Source organism: Pinus tabuliformis, chromosome 9, assembly GCF_031772625.1.
Source record: "Pinus tabuliformis cultivar Carrire ecotype Pingquan chromosome 9, CPIR1, whole genome shotgun sequence".
NCBI lineage: Eukaryota > Viridiplantae > Streptophyta > Pinopsida > Pinales > Pinaceae > Pinus > Pinus tabuliformis.
In genome coordinates this window covers 1281042081-1281066008 of record NC_142307.1, presented here as the reverse complement: position 1 = coordinate 1281066008, position 23928 = coordinate 1281042081, and the positions used below count along the sequence as shown (strand labels likewise).

The window sequence follows — 23928 nt, the reverse complement described above, 5'->3', positions numbered from 1 at the left end:
CCCTCTCATTCGCAAATGTAAGAGGGAGTTGGCTTCTGAGTTTGAGATGAAGGACCTAGGACTGATGAACTATTTCCTAGGACTAGAAGTCTGGCAGAAGCCAGGGGAGATTTTCCTATCTCAAGAAAACATGTGGTGAAGATATTGGAGAGATTCGATATGGTGGACTGCAAACCCGTGACTACCCCAATGGAGCTTGACTTCAACAAGTTAAGCAATAGTGTTTCCGGACCTGTTTTACAAAATGCTACCGAGTATCGCCAACTCATCAAAGCATTGATGTTCTTGGTGAACTCCCGTGTGGATATATGTTTTGCAGTCAACACGTTGAGTCAACATATGGTTGAGCCTCAACACACACATTGGATTGGTGCCAAGAATCTATTGAGATATCTTCGTGGTACAATCACTCATGGGTTGAGATACACTGCCGAAGATGTGAGACTACATGGATATATCGATGTTGATTGGGCAGTTAGTGTGGTGGACCGAAAGAGCACTTCCAGGTGTTGTTTCTCTTTGGGATCTGCCTCGATATCCTGGATAATCAGGAAGTAGAAGTCGGTGGCTTTGATCACCGCCGAGGCAGAGTACATTGCTACTAGTATGGCCTCTTGTGAGGCTGTTTGGTTGCAGAAGCTCTTCAATGAGCTGTTTGTATTTACATTGGATACTACCGTGATCCTGTGTGACAACCAGAGCGGGATTCGTTTATCAGAGAATCTCGTATTTCATGATCGCTCCAAGCATATCGATATCAGGTACCACTATATCCGAGATATGGTGCAGCGGGGAGCAATAAGGCTCCAACATATCAGTACAGATGAACAGGTCGCTGACATTTTGACGAAGCCCCTGGGAAAGGTCAAATTCTTGACTTTCCGAGAACGACTTGGTGTCGTTCAGAGGTCCTCTTATGAGGGTCGAGTATGATACATATATTGAGCTCTAGGAGATCCAAGGGGCGCGAGGTACTTCTTGGAGTGACATGCGACCACAAGGCGACTCACTCTCCCCTGGTGGTGCGCTATGTACAAGGTGAAAGGTTCAACCTTCCCCTGTGACACCCCGTGGCAACTGTGGGACAGGATGATTAGTTCTCCTGTGGGCCAGGATGATTAGTTCTCCCATGGCGACTGTTGGACAGGATGATTCGTTATCCTATGGAGAGAATGATTAGTTCTTCTATCGAGGCATCCTACCCATGCAGTCTAGGACTCATGGGAAGTACCTCTCATCTGATCAACGAGTAGGGAAATGGGGTTAGGGACCATTAATAGTACTATCGATGGACGCATTGTTGTATCTACCATACTCCCTATGCTAGGATGACCTCCATTGATCTAGGATCAGTGAGAGTGGTATGACACACTCTAAGACTGACTTCGGGTCAGTGGAGGATGGTATGATACATCCTCGATCTTTTCTTCTTCTTCATAGTTCAGCAAAGCAAAGAAGAGCCAAGCAGTGCAAGGCAGTGCATTTGATGACAGATATAGTACCGATGGTTTGACAGATTAGCAGATGGAGTTCTCCCTAGTTGAGAGGAAGTGTTAAAATTGGAAACTAGGGACAAACTCAATGTGGGTCACCTTATTTATGGTAGCTGATATTTTTCCTAGATTCCTCTTGTCAAGAGGTGTAGGATTGATCTAAAGATCATCTGATTCTGACAAGTAATTATGGAGATATGAATTTATTTGCATTTACTTGACAAATTGTCAAGGTCAGCCAACAGCTCAATGTGTGGCACACATGCCCAGCAAATCATATAAGTACAAGAGAGGTTGAGTCATTATCAACTCACCTCATCTCACATCTTCTCTCTCTCCTACGCATTAGAAGAGCCACTCTCTCTCTCTCACGTGTGGCTAAAGAAGGAAGACGTTGATTTATGGTTAGGGTAGCATTGACTTGGGTTGACCTAGCTGCAGGTGGGCAGATTGGATTGTGTTGACCAGTGTGGAGGCCTTCTTGATTGCGGTTTGGGTTGGGCAGCCTCTCCTAGGCTAGCCGCAGTTCCGTTCAGCTCTTTTGATCGGGTTTGACCACTCCTTTGACTTGCGTTAACTGTCAAGAAGTTGTCGCATGTTTGACCAGATGTTGATTGTTGTTTAACTAAGTATTGTGGATTGTTTCGGGTTGCTGAGGTTGGTTGTTGAAGACCGAGTTCTTCAAGGTTGACTATAAGTCAATCTGGGGTTGTTTTGACCAAGTTTGACTTTGCTGATTTAGGGTTTGTTGCTGTTGTTATAAAATTACAAAATTCTGAATTGTATTATTTCTCTCTGCTAAACTATTGAAGATTAAAGAAGAATTGGTCAAAGGGTTTCCCCACATTGGGGTTTGTCCCTGGCTAGCCGCCACATCTTGTGTCTCTTGTCTTGGCTTGTTTTTTGTCGATCAATTAATGTTCTACTGCACTTTACTTTATGTTTATGTGATTGTTAAACAGTGGCTAATAAAAAGATTCGAAGTAAACTGCTCTAAGCATAGAACATACCATAATTTAACAAAGAAGGCAAGCGAAGGAAGAAGGAAGATGAATTTTTTTGGGGTTTTGCACTCTCTCTCCCACACATGCGAAGGTAAGCTAGGGTTTCTGCAGCATCAAGGCCAAAGTTCTCAAGAAGCAAGGAAAGGGTCGAGATTGGAAGAGGATTGGATAATTTGATCTCTCATAAGGCATAGAAGAAGAAGTAGTCCAAGTGAAGGAAGGAGGAAGCCCTAAGAAGCCCTAATTCTCCCACATGTATGAAGTTGCAGCTAGTTGCAAGGGGGCGAAATTTTCAGACTTGCAGTGGGGGCCAAAAATCTGAAGTTGGGGGTCAAAGCTGTGCTCTTGGAAGAGATTTGACTTGCTTTGACTTGGATAGAAGAAGTGCGTCATCAAGAAGGTCTGACTTGGTCTTAAAAGCGTATTGGTCTTGGTCTAGAGGTCTTGGAATTCGGCATTTGAAGAATCTATAAGAAGAGGTGATTTGTGGGTTTTCATCTCAAGAGGAGAGGAAAACAACTTCGTATAGCATGAAGAATCAAGATTTCAAGATCAATATTACAATTTCAAACAAGGCACACATAGAAACCCTAATTCACATAAGATGGCACACAAAATTTAAAAGATAGACAATAAACATAAAAAAATTCCACAAAATTCTCTTTAATTCATCCTAAAGAAACCTTCTCATGCAAAAAAAATCCTTCTCCAAAGACAAATTTGCACCATCGATCTACATTATGACCAAGTAAAAGAGAAGACAAGATTTAGTGCGCAATTCTAGGGAAGAAGTGTGATGAATGATGATGATGATGAAAATGAAAAGTGACTCCTCTCTATCTATATGAGGGTAACCAAGTCACTTTTCATAATTTTACAAGCAAAGCCCTAAAATAAGTTTGCTTAAGCATTCAACTAGGTCAAAGCTCACAAGCCAAACTTGCAATCGCTTTAAAACATAACAATATGCCAAAAATAACCCACACATGTGGTAGAAAAATTATCTCCACCATGAGATCATCCTCCAAAATAGGAAATAGTGCATCAAGGAAGTGAGGCAATGGTCCCAGAGTGCTCCTCACTCCAATAAAATCTCGAAGTGTATGTGTACATCTCCAAAGGCACCTCCTCCACCATGATGTCATCCAAAATGAAGCCTACATCATCCTTTCCATGCATATAGGGGTGATGTGGCACCACCAAGGGCAAGCATGGGCATCAAAGAGCGTTGTGCTAACCCTCCCAAGTCATCTCAGTGATAACCATCCTCATTTAAGCTTCGAAACAAGGTATCGTCCATCAAATAGGGTCAAGGCCTAGGGGCATCTTGGGTCCATCTAGGAACATCATCAAATAGTCTAACATCTAAGCTTTCAAGCTTGGTGTTTCAACATCTAGATGTTCATCAAGAGGTGTGGTGGCATGTGGAAGTTGCTGAAAACCTAATGCTCATCTTTGGAGGGGCAATGTTGGGGCCACAAAGTTAGGTCTATTCTCGGAACGGTGAAAATTACCCTTTGGAAGGTGTTGAAGAAGAGTCAAGTTATCCCTCAAAGGATCTCTACTACATATGTGAAACCATCTGAACAAAACCTCCCAAGATCGAGTGAGATCAACTTAATTGGCTTCATGAAACTCTTTATGCATCATAGTGGACCATATCTAATGCTTGGGACACATAAATACGTCACACAAAACTCACCTTCAAATGTTTAACTAGATTAGGATTTGTAAACAAGTTACCTCTCTTATGTTAGGGATGATTAGGACAACAACCATATTAGGTGTTTCCAACATCAATGTGGAGTGACATGTCCCGGTTTGACCCATCAATCCATTGGTGTGTGTGATATGGTGGTCATGGAACGAGAGAAGCTTCAAGGAAGATGCCACAACCATGTGAGCAACTAATGGGGTCCAACATCTAGAGTGTAATGATGTAAGGAGGGAGCAATAATGGTGACATGAGTTACCCCTTTTCTTGGCCTGCCCTCTGGTGCACATTTTACTTTAATGATTTGCCTTTATTTGATGAATAACTTAGGAGCCCAAGCTCGCTTTATGTTTCCCAATACCCCTTTAAGATGTAGCAGTTTCTCACTCATCGAGATTGGGACATTCAAGAGTTACTTTATTTAGATGAAGCATTGAATGTTTGAGGAACTGGGTGATGGCTAATGACGGGGTAGATCTCATGTTAGGCTCTTTCCACATGCTAAAAATGTCCCAACCATCTATTGCATCTTACATTTTCTTTCATTGTGGCCTCATATGCTTTTATTGTTCTTTCAATTGCATCAACCTTTGGCACCAAGTTTCTAAGCCCTGATTCAATGATGTGGATATAGGGTGCTAATCCTAATGACCAATGAATACCAATCGGAAGAATGGAGATGGTTAATCATGAGAGATGGAAAATGGTAAGTATGGATTACCTTGGACACGCTATATTGATCAATGCCTCCCCAATAGTGCCCTTCCTAAAACCTGAGGCCTAAGAAGAGATCCCACTAGACTAGAGTCAAAGACTAACCTCCTAAGCGAAGAGTGGAAACAAGAAAACAATCGAAATCGATCTATCACGCAGTTTTCCCCATGATCCATATTAATATTCCTATAACATTGAACAAAAGCACATGATTGCTAGAATGGTTAGAGTACCTACTAATAGATGACCCATCTTCCTTCAAGAAGAATGCCAAATGAGAGAGAGCACTAACCAAAGCAATAGATGGAGAACTCTAGCATAATGTTACCTGTTGGCCATCATAGGTTTATGGCTAATAGGCTGTGAAATAAGGAGAAAATGATTTCTCCTGTGGGTTACCCACTTTTAGTGGGTAACAAGTCTATAGTCTAGAAGGAATTAGTTTTGGCTTTCCCTTTGGTTCGAGATTGGCTTGTTAGGAAAGTTTGATAAGGGGACAAAGTTAAAATGGGAGTTGATCCTTGGGTACGAAGTAGAAGTATTTTCCAACTTCCTCAAGCTCTGAGAGGAACCCTGCAAAATCTAGGTATATGCACTTTAGATCAAACAATGGGTGTCTTTGTTGGAAAATGTAACTATGTTCGGTCTTCAATAATGTACTTGAGTCATCATGTAATGTTGTGACTTATTAAAGCATGGGTTGCATGCTTGGTTCACCATGTTTTAGGTCAAAGTCCCCATTGAGGACTTCTAGAATTTATTCTGAGTCAATAGAGTCATTGTACTTGTAAAGAGACCCTTCTTGGGCTTTTGAATCATGTAAAAAGGCTAAGTATTGAGTCAAATATAATTTAAGTATCCTCTACACCACGTCAGCCTAAGGACCCTAATTCAACCCACAAGAAGCCTATAAATACAAGCTAGTCGAAGTCATTTGGAACATCACTCTCTCACAAGAAGTTCGATATCTCTTGTAGCTGGGAAAAGTGCGAAGTCTGTTGTCGGGAAGCTGAAGTAAGTGCAAGTTTGGGGAAGTCTAAGGAGAAAGGGAAAATCAAAATTTTGGTGCCTCTCTCTCTTTGTTTCGTGTCCTAGATTGGGAGATTGAAGTCTTCCAAGTTTCACTGTTGCCGAAGATGCTGCCTAGTCGAAGTTGCTAGAAAGGGGTCAAAATTCAAGGAGGTTGACTTGGTGTGGAGGGAAGGTTTAGTCTTGGTCTAGGGTGAAGAATCTCAAAGAATACTAATGAAAGGAAGAATTTATTGATCGGGTTTTCCCTCGAGGGGGGTTTTTCCCTGGCATAGTGCCTACATCTGGTGTTTATTGTTTTATGTGTTGCTGCTTTGGTAATTTCTTGATGAACTAAAAGAAAGAAGATATAAAGAATCGTAATAATAAGAAACATCACAAGTAATTATCAAGAATAAGAAAATATTTCTTCCTTTCTGATTTTCTAACATGGTATCAGAGCTTTGGTGAAGAAGGAAGAAAAAGGTAGTCTCAAGCACTTGATCAAGGAACTATTCAAAAGGATTATCTTAAGGAAGGAATCTACTATATTCAAGGAAGATGTCTAACACAATCAAGGGAGAGAACAAACTTGAAGGGGCCTCAAACTACAGGTCCTAGAAGAAGAGGATTGACCTCATCCTTGAAAAGAACAATGTGCTAGACTTGGTCAAAGGAAAAGTAAATAAGCCTATAGAGGATTCCAATGATGCTGATAAAGTGAAATTTAGGGAACTATAATTGGTGGCCATGACTCTAATGGTAGAAGGAATAAAGGACAATCTTGTCCCTTTTATAGCCAACATCGACCATGCTTAGGAAATGTATGAAGCCTTGTCAAAATTATTCACTATTAAGAGCGTTGGTCAAGTGGCAAGCTTAAAGAATGAATTAAGGACCACGAAGATGACTAAAGAAGACATTGTGACCTCCTTCAAGAATCAAAGATGATATTTTTGCCATTAATGAAATTGTTCCAGATAAAGAACTCGTGATCACTGCCCTAATAGGATTTTCATCCTCTTGGGGTGGATTTGCTGCAGGTCTTAACAGTTGGAAGGAAGCTCCCACTTTTGAAGAACTGTGGATTGCCTGCAATCAAGAAGAATTAAGGATCTCATTAGTTGCCAATCCTGAAGGAGTATCAAATGCCTACATTTCTCAACACAAAGGAAGGAAATCAAAAGGACCAAGGAAGAAAGTTGACATGTCCAAGATAGAATGTTATCAATGCCATAAGAAGGGTCACTACAAGAGTGATTGTCCCGACAATCCAAAGAATAAGAAGAGAGATAGAGATTATGCTAACATTGTTGAAGGAGACCCAAAGAAAGCAAAACCCGAAGAATCTGATATAAGGGACTTACACTATTAAGTCCTTTGCTTTTAGTCTTAGATATTCTAGTTTTGTATTTCTGATGTTTTAGAATTTATAGGCTTTAACATATTTTGGAAAAGACATTTTTATTGTTTTTATAAGTTTGTAGGTATCCCTCAAAGCTTTGGAGGGAGCCCCCAACAACTCCCAAAGATAAGTATCTCATCTCCTTTCAGTTTTTGGTTTCATGTACTTGTTTAAGTTTTGATTATATTAATACTAATCACCATTCTCCTTCTATTGTCTTGATTAGGAAGACACTTGCTATATCCTAAAGGAGTTTGAAGAGAGCTACCCAAGGAAAGGTTTTTCAAGAGACAAAGTATGCCTTAAACTATAATACATTGATTTCTTTATATTAAAGGATTATTCATTTTACAGTCTATTACTAACATTCTTACGTCTAGCTATATTGAATCATAATGATTCTTGTTCTAGGTGATTCATCACTTCGATAAATCTACCCACCCCACTCATATTCTTAATTGATTTTGTAGAACCGTAGACAGGTTTTGGAAAACCCTAAACGAAGGGTATGCTAATGTGAATGTCTGAAACCCTAAACTACTTAGGGATATTCTGAAATGTCATTTGAAGTTTTATTGATGATGTCAAATTTGGAATTTTGGTATGATCAGGAAAACCTAACTTGTTAGGGTTGAATGATAAGGTCTAAAATCTTAAACCTTTGAAGTTCTTGTAATGTTGGGTTTGTTACCCTAACTCATTAGGGTTTGGTGGAAACTGTAAGCAAGACCATTATAAAGTCTTAAAATGATTTCCTTAGTATGTGTGCGTTTGTCTAATCAAACCCTAGTCCAATCAAGTTTGTTATATGTCTAACTTCTATTGATATTTGTGAAGTCGGGTTTGACTAACTCATGACATGCATAATGATGAAACCCTAGGTATATATAGATATGTCCTTTTGGTCGAATCCCTAGCTTGGTCCAGGTGAGATGTATTAATGGTGTCGAACATATGATATGCTTATGAATGATTATGAATTCCTAGATATGTGTGTTGACCTGGTTATTGATGGTCACAAGTTTTAGGATTTAATGGAAGTCCTTGTTTGAGATTCTAGGATGATGATATTTCGAAATCTAAAGTTTTGCAGCTAAACCCTAGTAGTAGTTAAATTGTCTAGTATGTAACAATCTGAAATCTATTTGTGATTATTAAGATTGTGAAAATGGAATTCTAGGGTTGAACCTTAGTAGAAGTAAAAAATCCTTGATGTATGATGACAATATGATAATTTGAGATTTGTATAAGATTGTTGACATCAGAGTTTTGGTTGGGTTTGATGGTTGATCGGAAATCTAGGGTTTACAACTAACCCTAGTGGAAGCTGGTCATGTTAATGACTAAGCTGTGATTTGTTTTGATTAACTCTTTTATATCAAAACTAGGACTTTTATGAAACCCTGGTGAGAAGTCTAACATATGAATTTTGAAAGGTTGTTGGATGCTTTATATTTGTCTGAATTGTTTCTAGGGTTTGCTATATGTTGTAGTAAGGTATGTCATACCTTTGGAAGAAACATTGAAACCCTAGATGGAATTAAAGTTGTTATGAAGTAGTATAGGGTTTATGACAAAGTCCCTAGCAAGATGTTGAAGAGTATATTTCTCTTGCTTGTAATTAAGTCTGGGCATCTGATATCCATAAATTTGAAATTCTTCCGTGATTCTAATATGGCTAACTTCATGCTTCTATAGTTTTGGTTGTACTTGCTATCTAAGTTGTGCAGGTACACAATCTTCAACTTGGTGAAGATGCTCGTTGTGACAAGCATGATGAGGATGATAATAACTCTAATGAAATAGTTGGAAGCCTGCATAGAAGAGATCCCCTTAAGATTAAGGAGGAGTTAGAATGAAGAGATGCTTCATGGATGAGAGGGAGGGCATAACTTGGTTTTGATTGATGAATTTTGGAGGATATGATGCTACATGAGAAGTAGGAAAATATATAATTGAGGATCTTCTGTCAATGGTTCAGTTGATAGTCCTACTGAGTTAAGGAGCAACATCTAGAACGACCCCCGAGGTTTGTATTTGATTATGTACATGTGAAAGTATATTATCAATTGGGTTTGTGTTTGTACAAGTGAATCTCTCGAAGGTTTTCATAGCATGTTGGTCACCACTCAGTTTGATTGGGAGAGATTGGTCGTCCTTGATCTGCTGGATCAAGGAGTGTTGAGGCTTTGTGAGTGAAGCATTGCCTGGAGGACATCTGGCCAACACTTTGTGTTGATGTCCTGAAGTTGGAAAGGTGGTGTTGGTTATTAAGCTCTGTTTTTGGATACACACCTGGATCTTTCGGTTGGTGGTTCTTTGGGTTGGTGGTTAGCAAGTAAGCCTGATGGTACCTAGAGGGGTTGAAAGCTTGAGTCCATCTTATTCCCACTTTGATAGATTGCCCTGGTCAGGAATCTAGTCCATGGCATTGTGGTGCCTAAAGTTCTTCATGGTTCATATAGTTTGAGATCTTCTATTGTATTTGTACATTATGAATACCTCTCTAGTTAAGAGGCAGTGTTGGAAAATGTAACTATGTTCGGTCTTCATTAATGTATTTAAGTCATCATGTAATGTACTTGTCAAAAGAATAAAGAAAAGAATTTTTATTATCATTATTGTGACTTATTAAAGCATGGGTTTCATGCTTAGGTCACCATGTTTTAAGTCAAAGCCCCCATTGAGGACTTCTAGGATTTATTCTAAGTCAATAGAGTCATTGTACTTTTAAAGAGACCCTTCTTGGGCTTTTGAATCATGTAAAAAGGTTAAGTATTGAGTCAAATATGATTTAAGTATCCTCCACACCAAGTCGATCTAGAAGAGAGATCAAGTCAACCTAAGGACCCTAATTCAACCCACAAGAAGCCTATAAATACAAGCTAGGCAAAGTCATTTGGAGCATCACTCTCTCACAAGAAGTTCAATATCTCTTGTAGCTAGGAAAAGTGAGAAGTCTGTTGTCGGGAAGCCGAAGTAAGTGCGAGTTTGGGGAAGTCTAAGAAGAAAAGAAAAATCGAAATTTTGGTGCCTCTCTCTCTCTATTTCGTGTGCTGGATTCGAAGATCGAAGTCTTCCAAGTTTCACTGTTGCCGAAAGTTGCTTCCTAGTCGAAGTTGCTAGAAGGGGTTTGAAATTCTAGGAGGTTGACTTGGTGTGGAGGGAAGATCTGGTCTTGGTCTAGGGTGAAGAGTCTCAAAGAATACTATTGAAAGGAAGAATTCCTTGACTGGGTTTTCCCCTCGAGGGGGTTTTACCCTGGCATAGTGCCTACATCTGGTGTCTATTATTTTATGTGTTGCTACTTTGGTAATTGCTTGATGTGTGAAAAATCGGTTACCTGATTCCCTACTGCAACAACTAATTAGATTTCTCCTACTTGCTAATTTATGAATCAAGTTATTTACAGTGTTAGACAGTAAACATCGAAATAAAATCTATTGCAGCCTTCACAACATAAAATACTCCGTAAACAAGTACTGAGCAAGAAGGAAATAGCACACACACAATTGACACCGTTGTTTTCGGACAATGTCCCCGGAAAAACCCAACTTGGGAAAGTCAGTGCAGTAGCTGAGGGCTTTAATTATTATGCAGTAATTTCTTAATACAATATTTGGATGCCTTACTGGCTATCCGATACAGAGAATCTGACTAGCAGAGAATTAGTGAGAAATACCTCATGCTATCACTGGAGATTCAACACTGATCTAGCCACTAAATGGCTAGCCCCAAGTTGCCTCTACGCAGTAACTGCACTGCTCTGCGTCACAACTAATAGGGATTGGGTCACTCCTTCTGGCTGATCGATCTGTTGGTTGGATGCTCTATCCTATGGCCCTCCGGTCTCACAACACGGTTCCTAGCACTGGATCTAATCTGATCCTCAGCAAATTCACGAATCTCCTCAAGGCCTATGCACTGCCTCAGCATGGCTCTACGCTGCCTCTTTTGGATCTCTCTCTGCCTCCTCTGAAATGTATCCCCGGATTAGCAAACTCTCCAACCAGAAAACTATCCCTTCCCCTCACTGCAAGAAATCTCCTCGATGACTTCTCCTGCAACTGCTACGTTGCTCTCTTCAGAAATCAATCTCTTGATCTCACTCAATGTATCTTCCAGATGCCCATCAAGTCGCTTCTTATAATCTTCTCGTTGATCAAACAACGAACCAAATTAAATTCTAATCAATGGCTCAGATCATCTTGGCTTGATCCTCTCCTCCTTCTAGAGGATTCACACCCAATTTAATTAATATACTTTAATTATTTTAATTTCCTAAGTTTATACTTAGGCATCCATTAAAAATAATTAATAATTTTAATTAAAACTCTTCCGAGTGGAATTTCCCAAAACGATTTCTGGGTATTGTGGAATGCATGTGTCCTAGCCTCCCTGCAAAATCTTGAGGCTAGAGCACATCCGATGCTACCAGAAATCAACACTCCCTCTTAGCGAGGAATGTGCTCTAGTGTTGCAACCAACTGAAGCATCACTCTGACTCTACAACACCTCTTGTTGCGTTGCTGATGTCTGGCTCTACTGCCCACCAACTACTACGCAACTTTGATTTGCGTTGCATCCGTGTTGCTGCTAACTCTGTTGAACTGTTGTCAACTACTGCATCTACACTGCAACTCTATTGATGCTGCAACTACAACATCTGCAACGGAAAAACATCCAAAATACTGAACTAAATGTGTTCAGTATGATGCATCTGTCGTCTGAGTTCTGACTCCTGCTAGCCTCTGCGCTGTCACTGAAGCCTTTGTGTTGCTGCTCACTCTGCTCTGTGCCAACTCTACTTTGCGCTATTCAATATTTGACTGCTACTAGCCACTACATCTGTCACTCTGGGACCTAACTGCACCAATTTTCATTGGTCCATCCTACTACTGCTAACTATGGGCTCCCGTAGCAAGGTCTTGATCCAAGTGGTGGACTCCTCAAGGATCCTGCCCATCCTGTAGCTCTCTGAAGCTACAGCTCTAGATCACCCCACCTCAGCCGTGGAGGCATCTCGGCAATCATGGCAAACTCTTCCTCCAGCCTAAAGGAAATCCTATCAATATCTACAGATGCAGCTTGCTGATCTTGCTTCTCCTCCTTGTCCCTCTTTCTGAGAGGACATTGAGTGTTATAGTGGCTCATCTCACCACACCTGAAGCACTTGATCTTCGAAATTTCCTTCTTCCTCTAGTGTTACTTCTGCTACCCCTTTGATGCAAGGGCCACATCCTCCTCTTCCTTCACGACCTTCATCCCACTGCTGCTACTGCCACTGATTATGGCCTTCACCAGATCACACCTCATCTCCTCCTGTTGCAGATCAACCCATACACGTTCCCAATCTGGCAGGTGTTCTCTGCCCAGGATGCTCTGGACAAACACTTGTCAATCTTCAGAAACATTATTCAACGCTAATCGAACAAACTCTATAGGTTGGGGCCCTGACCCTATTGAAGCCAGCTAATCCCAGACTTCCTAAAGCCTCTTAAGGAAGGGGTCTATTCGCTCCCCTTTATGCATCTTCATGCATCTCAACTTCTCCTCCAAGTACATCTTCCGCTGCTCGGAAGATCCTTCGTATAGCGTGGCTAACGCTTCCCAGATCTGTCGGGCAATGTCTTTGCCAGCTATATGGGATACTACATGATCTCTAACTCCATCGAGAATGATCCTATTAATCTTTGCCATATCATCCTTGTACTTCTTGAGTGGATCTGCATCGGCGGACACAACTACCACACTATTGACATACATCTTGAGATCATGCTCATTTAGAAGGCACGAGATCCTAGCCTTCCATATCACATAGTTGGAGGCTTCGTCCAACCGACCTTGATCTCTCAATCTTGTTGCTGCCATTTCCCCTGAAAAAATCGAATTGCTCCCTCTTTCCTCTACACAATTGTTGCCCAGTTATTCACACTCCCTTCTGGAATGAGAAATCTCGCACACAACTACTGCTACTCTGCTTCGAAAATTTGGACTTATTGGATAGAAGTCCTCTGAGGAAAAAATTCCCTCAATTTGCCTTCTACTTTTTCTGATGCTTTTCAGCCCCAACAACTACTATGGAAAAATTGTGTCCCACCTAAAGACTACTCTTCGCCTAAGTTGTTGCAGCGCTGCTCCCTCTGCCGCTGACAAATCTTGATCTAGAAAATCTTTCAGTCAGAGAGAGATTTTTCCTTGAGAATCTTTCCCTCCTGGCACTAGGCAGTGCAATCCTTCTGGGGATTCGATCTGCTGCCTACGCAGCTCTTCAATCTCCCTCTTCAGCTCAGCGTTGGGCTTTTCCAGCGCTACTCTCCTACTTCACCTGTCTCTGATACCATGTGAAAAATCGGTTAAGCAATTCCCTACTGCAGCAACAGATTAGGTGTCTCCTACTTGTTAATTTATGAATCAAGTTATTTACAATGTTACACAGTAAACATCAAAATAAAATCTACTGCAGCCTTCACAACATAAAATACTCCGGAAACAAGTACTGAGCAAGAAGGAAATAGCACACACATAATTGACACCGTTGTTTTTGGACAATGTCCTCGGAAAAACCAACTTGAGAAAACCGGTGCAGCAGCTAAGGGTTTTAATTATTATGCAGTAGTTTCTTAATACAATCTTTGGATGCCTTACTGGCTATCTGATACAGAGAATCTGGCTAGCAGAGAATTAGTGAGAAATACCTCACACTATCACTGGAGATTCAACACTGATCCAGGCACTAAATGGCTAGCCCCAAGCTGCCTCTACGCAGTCACTGCACTGCTCTGCGTCACAACTAATAGGGACTACGTCACTCCTTCTGGTTGATCGATCTATTGGCTAGATGCTCTATCCTCTGGCCCTCCGGTCTCACACCCTGGTTCCTGGCACTGGATCTGATCTGCTCCTCAGCAAATTCACGAATCTCCTCAAGGCCTCTGCGCTGCCTCAACGTGGCTTTACGCTGCCCAGCGTGGCTCTACGCTGCCTCTTCTGGATCTCTCTCTGCCTCCTCTGAAATGTATCCCCGAATCAGGAAACTCTCCAACCAGAAATCTATCCCTTCCCCTCACTATAAGAAATCTCCTCGATGACTTCTCTTGCAACTATTGCACTGCTTTCTTGAGAAATCGATCTCTTGATCTCACTCGATGTATCTTCCAAATGCCCATCAAGCCTCTTCTTATAATCTTCTCGTTGATCAATCAACGGCCCAAATTAGATTCTAATCAATGGCTCAGATCATCTTGGCTTGATCCTTGTCTTCTTCTAGAAGATTCACACCCAGTTTAATTAATACACTTTAATTATTTTAACTTCCTAAGTTTAGACTTAGGTGCCCATTAAAATAATTAATAATTTTAATTAAACCTCTTCCAGGTGGAATTTCCCAAAACGATTTCTAGGTATTGTGGAATGCATGTGTCCTAGCCTCCTTGCAAAATCTTGAGGCTAGAGTGCATTCGATGCTACCAGCAATCAAAATGATGAACTAAAAGAAAGAAGATATAAAGAATCGTAATAATAAGAAAATCTTTCTGCCTTTCTGATTTTCTAACAATCTTAACAACCTCATTTTGGAATCAGGATAGAAAATTTGGAGATGATTTAAGTATGTCAAAGGTTGATTAGGTATGTGCAAGACATATGTCACTCGTCTCAAGTAATGCCATATCAAACTAAGTGTTGAGGAGGATGTACTTGTATAGTCTAGGAATCCGGTAACGGGTACACTTCAAGATTAGGTTATAAACCATTGTTTGAAGACTTTATCAAGAAGAGGAGGCCTAGCGGTGGAAATTAGTATGGAAGGTAAAGGCCCTCCTCTAAAATCCAAAGTTTATATGTGGCTTGTTACTCGGAACAAAGCCCTAACCTGGGATGTGCTCCAAAAGCATAGTTGAAACTTGAAATGATCTGGGAAGATGTACACTATGTAAGCAAGATGGAGAATCAATTCACCATTTATTAAATTATTGTCCTTATGTTGTTCTAGTGTGGGAAGAGATGGAAGTATCAACTGGCTGTAGGGGTCGTTGGCATGGTCTTGGCATGGTCTTACTCTGGAGGAGGCCTTAAAAGACTAGTAGCAGGATAAAGAGCTGAAAATATTCAGAGCTAGTATTTTCATGGTTGTGTGGGGTATCTAGTTAGGTCACAATACAGATATCTTCCAAGATAGATACGTTCCAATGTGCATCCCAGATTTGAGCTGTTTCTGGAAGGCTTAAAATATGTCCCAAACCACCAAAGATATATTGAATCAGCCTCAAATACACAAGTCAGAGTGCTGGGGCTTCTTTGATGAAGTCAGGCAAGATCGTGATTCTAGGTGGAGTGTTGGAGGTTCATTATATTTAACTAATAATCATTTCTTTCACTTCCAAGCAGGTATGGGCAGAGGCACAGATAATTATGCAGAGTTGCTGCCCTTGAAGACTCTATTGAAGCTGGAAGTGGATCACGGGATTTGCAAGTTGCAGGTCCTTGGGGATTCTGAGGTGATCTTAAACTGAATGAGAGGATGTTACAGGCTGGGGAATCGAATGCTGCATTTGGTTCTGGACCAGAAGAAATGCATGGAATTACTGCTTTCCAGCACAACATACCTCCACAACATACAGAGAGATGATCTTTCCAAGGATGGTCTGTTGCTGGGAGTTAGCATGGATTTTATCATAGAGTACCAACAAAGAATCATCGAGTCTGAAATCCAGCTGTTAGTTGGCATTTAAAAATCCATTACTCTATATGCTATTAGAGACAGTTCTAAGTTTTACTTCTTTTCTGAATACAGTGTTGGAAATTTTTCAGCTTGATGATAGAATGATGTATAAGGACTGTTCTAGATATTTTGAGAGCAGGAAAAATCCTGTATATGTGGTTTTTTGCTTTTTGGCATTATTGTATGATGAGGATTAGTAACGTATTGACTTGATTTGGAAGAAAGTTTTCTGCGTATGGACGATATGAAGAAAGTCACCTTATACACCAATGTAATAGAATGCTGCTCAAACATAAATGCAATATACTCCTTTTATTTACTAATTGAAAGATTCAACTATTTTCAAAGGGAAAAAAACTAATATACATAATCACTATTCAAATCCATGCATACCATGGTCCATAAGTAACAAAAAAGAATATTGAATTCTCCAATTACAAAATCACGTTTATGATCAAATCAAAAGGCATACCTTGGCTTTAAACATGAAATTTGGAGGCACATTTATGATCGCATATTTATTGCGATCTAAATATTTCTCAAACTCCTGAAATGGCAAACTCAAAGCATTGTGAGCTCACTGTATTTTATGTATTTTCATAAAAGAAAAGTAGATAGCAATAAAGTAATATTAAAAGTGACAAAACAGTGAATCACAATCAGGATCAACATGCACCCTTGAAACACAACAACATTTCCATAATTAAAAATTCTTATACCAAACTGCTTTTGATTGACAAAATTAGTTCCACAATTTCTTCAAAATGAAGCATTTAAAATTTAATTGTCTCCATTATCTAACAAATAAAGTTGAGTGAGAGAAGGAAATAAGGTAACAGCTAAAGTTGCATGAGAGAAGGAAATAAGGATGGTCAAAAACTAGATGGACCTGGAAATTTTAAAGGAAAGGATAAAAAATTAAGCCTAAAACTCTCCCGAGTAATTGACATGATACTCAAGCCTTTCAATCCTTTATATATATTTATTTAAAAAAAAAATTAATATATATCTCTTCTTATTTTTATGTTAATGATTTCTTTTAAGGAATCCGGCACCTACCTAGTCCACTGGACCTCCTCTTCTTAGAATGAAAATCAAGAATCCAATCAGAAATAATATATACTCGTAATATTTTTAAAATTTAAACAATGGTTTGATTAAAGATGTTGGCTTTTTAGGATCCCATTTTTATGGTTGAATAACTCAATTATGAAACTTTTTAGTTACTTTCAGTTATGGAGTGATAGAATATTTTAGCGAGAATTATATTCATAAATAATTGTTTTAATTCTCTTTTTTAATGTTTTTATATCAGTTCTAGTGTGTGTGTATTGAAAACTCTTACATCTATATATCATTATTGTTGAGAAATATAGCTTGAACAGGAGCTTCTTGCACAAGTTAGGTGTGAATGTGTGAGCAGTAGTTCAAGACAACATCTAGTGACCTCTTAATAAAAATGGGAAATAATACCATCTTGAAATTTCACTTAAATAAAAGCGAACATCAAATTTCCCATGTTCTAGTCTTAAAAATCAAAATAAAATATTCTAGAATAGTGAATTAGTTTTGTTTTAATCTTAGCCATACACCTCATTGTTGAGATAAAGTGGTTGCTAGGAATAAAGAGATTTGTTACTAAGATAAGGGAAATTAGTTACTAAGACTGAGGAGATTAATTATCTCTCTCAAAGCATAGATAGGACAAGATGGGAGAAGTTGAAACACAAATAAAAACACATGAAAGAGGTGGAGAACAAGAGAAGGGCAGTGCATCTAAGAGAAGAAAGTGCAAATCCATTGCAACAAACAGCAAGAGGGAATCCATACAGCAGCAGCATCATACAGTTGTAGAGCAGTAGTTGCTACCTTCTTTCTTCTACAGACCCATACTTCTATTTCAGCACGTTATACTTCTCTGCTCTGTAGTCTGTTGTTTACTGTACAGCTGCCAAGTTACAGTAGACTGTGGAAGTACCTTGTAAGCATTGATCATTGGCTTGATAAGCTGATTTAAAAGGAAAATTCATTGTGCATGTATGTTATTCATCGATTGCTTCCGCTGTGCATTTTTCAGCCATATGTGTGATTATTGCATGTTCAGAAATATTCATTTCTGTCATTAAGTAAGTTTAGATCTGATTTATTTTATTTAAAAGAGACAGAGGACAACAGTGATATAGCAATGTTCCACCAAGGTTCCGGGACGAGGGGGCAAGGGAGCGAGGATACGCAGGAGCGGCCTATGCAAAAGCTCCCCACCAATTTTTAGGAAACGTGGGGGGACATCAGGGTCTTAAAAACTTATAAATGTAAAATATAATTTGTAAATTGAGTCCACTATGACAATTGGTTTTGAATTGAAAAGCTGCAAAGCATGATCATTGATATGAATATCATTATCTAATATCATATAGATTTAAAATCCTAATTTATAATCATACATCATACATTATGATTAAAGCGTAAACCATATTGATGTTCTACTTCCTACTATGAACATTGAATACTGAACAGTGAATATTGACATAAAATTATAAAAGTCAAGTCTGAGACATCATACATCGAGAGTCAAAATTTTATAGAATTATAAAAGACTAAAGTCAAATCTGATACATCAAGAGTCAAAATTTTGTAGAGTCAGAATAACATAAGAACATCAACATATCAAAAGATAAACGAGCATAATTTTGCTCAAGCCTCAAGGTAATGCCCCGCTAGTCTCTGCATCCAGCTGCTGCATGAATAAATCAGGATCGACCATATCACCATCTGAATCTGAATCACTAGCATTCTCAAACATGCTAAGTGGCACACCAACCAACCCCATCTGTCTCTCATCAAGTCTCTCCTCCATATCTACTTGTGCATCATCCTCTGGATCAAAATCCCATCGTGTTGTTGGTCCCTTCAAGTACTCAGGTGTTTTCCTATGCTCAAGAAGTAGGGCACTATGCACAGCAACTAACTTCTCCACTCTTTTAGAGGTAAGCTTGTTCCTCTTGATAGAGTGGATGAAGCTATATGTGGACCAATTCCTCTCTGCTGCAAAGGAACTAGGAACGTCTTGCAAATGGAGTGAGGGGCCAAGGCGAATAATGAATTAAATTTATTAAAAAACGAATTGAAACCCTAAAGTATTAAAACTAATGTTAATTTTTAATTATAGACAAAAGTTTATTTTAAAAAATCAGGCCCCTCAACCCCCCACACCCCCCCTCGACCCCCCACGACCCTTACGACCCCCTTTTCGAAAATGACCCTTCAGCACAAGGAAACGTCCCCTTGGCACGTCCCCCTGCGTACCCTGTTTTTTGGGAGCATGGGGAAACGACCCCTTCCCGTCCCCAAGTCCCCGGAGCGCGAGGACGCTGGGAAACTAGACCCCTGGGGGGGTGGGGGGGGGGGGGGGAGGGGGAAGTCCCTGTGGAACACTGTGATATAAGGCCTTTGGAAAATTTGGCATGGTATCAAAGCTAGTCTTAGAATGGGTTCCTTGAGGGTTTACAGCAATAGATCAACTGCCGAAATCAAGGACTAGCAGTTGGCAGTTAGAGGGCTTCATTATTGTAGCTGGAAGGACTAAGCACTGAAGTTTGTGCTTTTGATCTCAGGGATGGAAGAAGCTAACCTAAGATTTGAGGACAGATTGGATGGTGCCTCCAACTTTTTGCCCGTGCAAGTCGAGGTAACATTCCTTTTGGAATAAAATGATTCCAGCTTCCATGATCGAACCAAACACATCAACACAAAGTATCATTTGATTCAATATCATGTAGAGGCCAAAACAATTCATCTAAGACATTGTTCCACAAATGAAGAAATCGCAAACATCTTCACCAAAGCACTTGGAAGAGAAAAGTTTGAAAAGTTCAGGATGATGCTTGGGCTCACTAACAACCCTTTAGATTAAGGGGGGAATGTTAGACAGCTAATCCTTAGGGATCTGGTGAGTTATGTAAATATGTAAATATTAGAAAGTTGAATTGTTAGAATAGGGAGATGTTTAAGTTTGGACAATATCTCGCGTAATGTCCTGCCTTGTGACATGCAAAGCACATGACTTTGCTCATGTCTTTCTTCTTTCCATCCTGAGAAGATCCTCCCTCTCCTTTGTTTAGTTTGGCAACCCCCTTTCCATTTCTTAAATGAACTGAAAGGGCAACGTTCTCCTCATCCCTTTCACCTTTTGCCTGGTTGCCATGAAGAGCCTCCTCAAGAGTTTCCTCCAGGTTGAAGTCATCCCACAACCTATCCCAAGTTAGGAGATTCTCCCATGCCACGACTCCTTTAATGAATGAACCCCACTGTTTTGTGAACCCATTCAAAGTTGTCATTACCAGTTCTGGGTCTAACACAGGCTCCCCTAGTACAACAAGCTCATCTCGTACTTGAGAAATGTTGAAGAATGTAACTAGTGCCGGTCTTCATAATTGTACTTGAGTCACATATTTGTCAAAAGAAATTTTTATTAGTATTATTAAATTGACTTATTAAAGCATGGATTTCATGTTTGGGTCAATGATCATAGGTCAAGCCTCCATTGTAGGCTTCTAGGATTTTTTTTTTGTTAAGTCAGTCAAAATTTGATGTAAGAAACCCTTCTTGGGAACATGATAGAAAAATATTTGAGAGTCAAATTGAATTCCTGCCTCTCCTCCATCAAGTCGGCCTCAAAATTAATCCTCTGCAAGTCGGCTCCTCAAATTATTCAAGTCAGCCTCAACTACAGACAGAAACAACTATATATAGCCTATTGAACTCTATCAAATGAAGAATAAGTCAAGCAACTCCGAGGATTACAGAACAATGAAGATAAGAGCATTGCAGACAGCGAAGTATGGGCTATCAAATTCGGATCATCTTTAGGACAGCGAAGTCTTCAAGAGGAAACCACATGTTCTAAGTTTCAGAAGATTACAGGTCCGAAGTTTCAGAGAAAATCACAGGACCGAAGTATGATTTCAGAAGGTGACTACAAGAACAAGGTTTCATATTCCTATAGAACAAGGAAGCCAAGGTTACATGAGTAAGCATCGTGATGAACTATAAAGTTATGGACTAGCAGGTGTTGGTTCTAAGCAAGGTTGACTTGATGGATGGAGAGGTTTAAGTTAAGAGTCTTGGTTGTCTCACTGTGATTTGAATCTACTGCAGTAAGAGTTCTTGACTGGGTTTTCCCCTACCTAGGGGTTTTTCCCTGGCTGTGTGTCTACATCTTGTGTCCTTTGTTTATTGATTGGCATTAGTCTTGATGATAAGAACAAGATAAATCAGAAGAAGAACTAAAAATTAAATATCACAAGATAATGTCATAATAAGAGAAATCAAGTTAAAGAATCAAATTATATGAAGCCCTAAATTTCTCAACATGGTTTCAGAGCTTGGTTCATTTACTTAAGAGCAGAAAGGAGATCACAAGGGCTACAAGTCATGGCTAAGAAATCTGGTGCTAGAAATGAGGAAATCTAAAATCTGAACACTTCAATTATAGGGACTATATCAGGGTCCAAATTCTGTGTCATTATCAAACTTCTGTGTATTGCCATACTTCATCTAAAGTATATGTGATTACCTTCTCTAGCATACAAGGGCATACAACTACAATTATCCGAAGTTTTGTCTTGTTGAAGAAGTATTCTGAGCATAAATCCTATTGAAGGAAGACCGAGCATTTTTATAAGGAAAGAAAAGTCCTGTAGTCAATAAGTCAAGGTCTGCAGTCATCCTCAAAATCCAAATTCTCTAAATCTTGAAGTCTAGAAGCCTGTGCACAAAATTTCTGGGTGACTGAATCTAAAATTAAATAGTCTCACTATGGACTAGAAGAAGCCCTATACAGTTAAAACAAGAAAATGGATTAAGTGTTACTTTGGCACAGTCATTATAATTTCTGAAGGAACCTGTAAGACCTAGGACCTAGTTTTATAAATGCGTTCTTATAAGCCTGTTTAGAAGCAACCATAAAGATTACAGTCTTCACTAAAAGGAGACTTGCATACATTAAGAAGGGAAGTCGTGACTACTATGACAATGGTCTAAGAAGAAGTCGAAAATAGAAGATTTGTAGCATCGTCAACTACAGTCAATAAAAGGATAACCAACTTTTAAAGGATCAGCTCAAAACCTTCATCAAGTAAGTATAGTTACTGCTCTTTATGTTTTCAGTCATCTAACTAATGTGTATGCAGCTCACAAAAGGGGGCAACAAGCTCTATGAAAAGGTATGTAAGTTTTGGGGTATGTATGAATTATTTACTCTCTAGAGTTAACTGCTAGTGTATCTCTAGGAATAGCAAGTCCTCATCAAAGATTATTAATATCTAGAATGGTACATATGACAGTCATTTACTTGTTCTCACAATTGTCTAGGAATAGTCCATATATAATGATTCTTGGCAATAGTAAAGTTAAAGGTATCTACAATTTGTAGCTCAAAACTTTAGAAACTCTCTATTGTACTTGCATATTTTGGTTGTAGTTGTCAAGAAGTATTGCAGGGACTTGGTAAATCAAATAAAGATGCAATCATATTTAAGAGGGAGCTCTTTCATTAAGGAAACCTACCAGGTTTGTAAAAGGAGTAACTCAAGGTATGTCTTAGATTATAAGTTTTGTTTCAAGGTTCTCTTCATAGCAGAAGGTATATTCATTCTCTTTTAAAATCTACTTTACATTACTGACATTGTTATGTCTAGGGTTTGAATCCTAAAGATCCTTGTTAGGGTGACTAATCATTAGATTAAATCTACCCTCATTTTTGTGAAACCCTAATGCTTAGGGTTCCCTATAAAACCCTAGCTTCTTGTTGCTAAGGGTATGTCAATGTCAATTATGAAACCCTAGTCATTTAGGGTTTGCTTTTAATGTGTAAAATTTATAATGAAACCCTAGATCTTTAGGGTTTGTTGAATTAGAGTTTATAAGCAAAACCCTTGTAACAGTTACTATAAAGATCCTAGGAATGAACTCTAGGTATATATTTTTTTGTCTGATCAAAACCCTAGTCTGATTGTTGATATTATATTGTTATGATATATCTAATCCTAGACATATATGTGTGAGTATGCTAACCTAATTGTTGATACTCATGTTTTGAATTCTAGGATTTGTAACAAAGCCCTAGTAAAGATTGATATTTTAGGATATGATGATATTGTTTTCATTTAGTTTTGATGATAAAGTCTAGGGTTTGCAACAAACCCTAGTAGTGTCTAAAAGAATATTGTTGAAACCTTAGATGTATTGTAGGATTGATATTTGATTAAATTGTTGATATCTAAGGCTTTGTGTCTCAAAGATGGAGTCTAGGGTTTATGTCAAAACCCTAGCAAGGAGTTAAAGTCTAGTATGTAAAAAGATGTGTCTCTTATGAACCTAACTAGGTTTAGATGTTTGATGTCTAAAAGACTAAATGCTTCCATTGTATTAACATGATTTTGTTATAGTTAACTTCATGCTTCCGTATGTTTGTATTTGGTTGTACTTGCTATTAAAATTTTGCAGGTACATAATCTTCAAGGTGATGAAGATGTTCATATAAGTGTGATGAAGGAAGTAATGATGATCAAAATGACCTTGATATCATAAGAATGAATAAAATTGAAGTTGTTGTTCTTCCTAAGTTGAGAGGGAGCCTGGATAGAAGAAAGTGTATATATCCCCAGTTGAAAGGGAGGGAAAATTATGACAACAAATACCTTGAAATAAGCAAAAATACTATTAATAAGTTGCAAATAAAAGACTTGAGGAAATCTGAAGATGTATTTGGTGTTGCTGAAGAAATGAAAGAGGAAGAAAGCTTCCGACAAATTGTATATGGATAACTTGGTGATAGTAGCATCAGAGGACCCCGAAAGTTTGTGTTT

General features: G+C 39.0%; 1 protein-coding gene across 3 annotated transcripts in view; it reads right to left on the bottom strand.

Annotated features, from left to right (window-relative positions):
- Positions 1 to 23928, bottom strand: part of LOC149153244 (uncharacterized) — a 205991-nt gene that overhangs the window by 79648 nt on the left and 102415 nt on the right. For 2 of the 3 annotated variants that reach the window (XM_089440114.1, XM_089440115.1), the window contains exon 4: positions 16533 to 16607. The exons of the other annotated variant lie outside the window; for it this stretch is intronic. In XM_089440114.1, coding sequence (XP_089296240.1) covers positions 16533 to 16607 — 75 coding nt within the window. The remainder of the gene's footprint in view (positions 1 to 16532; positions 16608 to 23928) is intronic. 3 annotated transcript variants of the gene reach the window in all.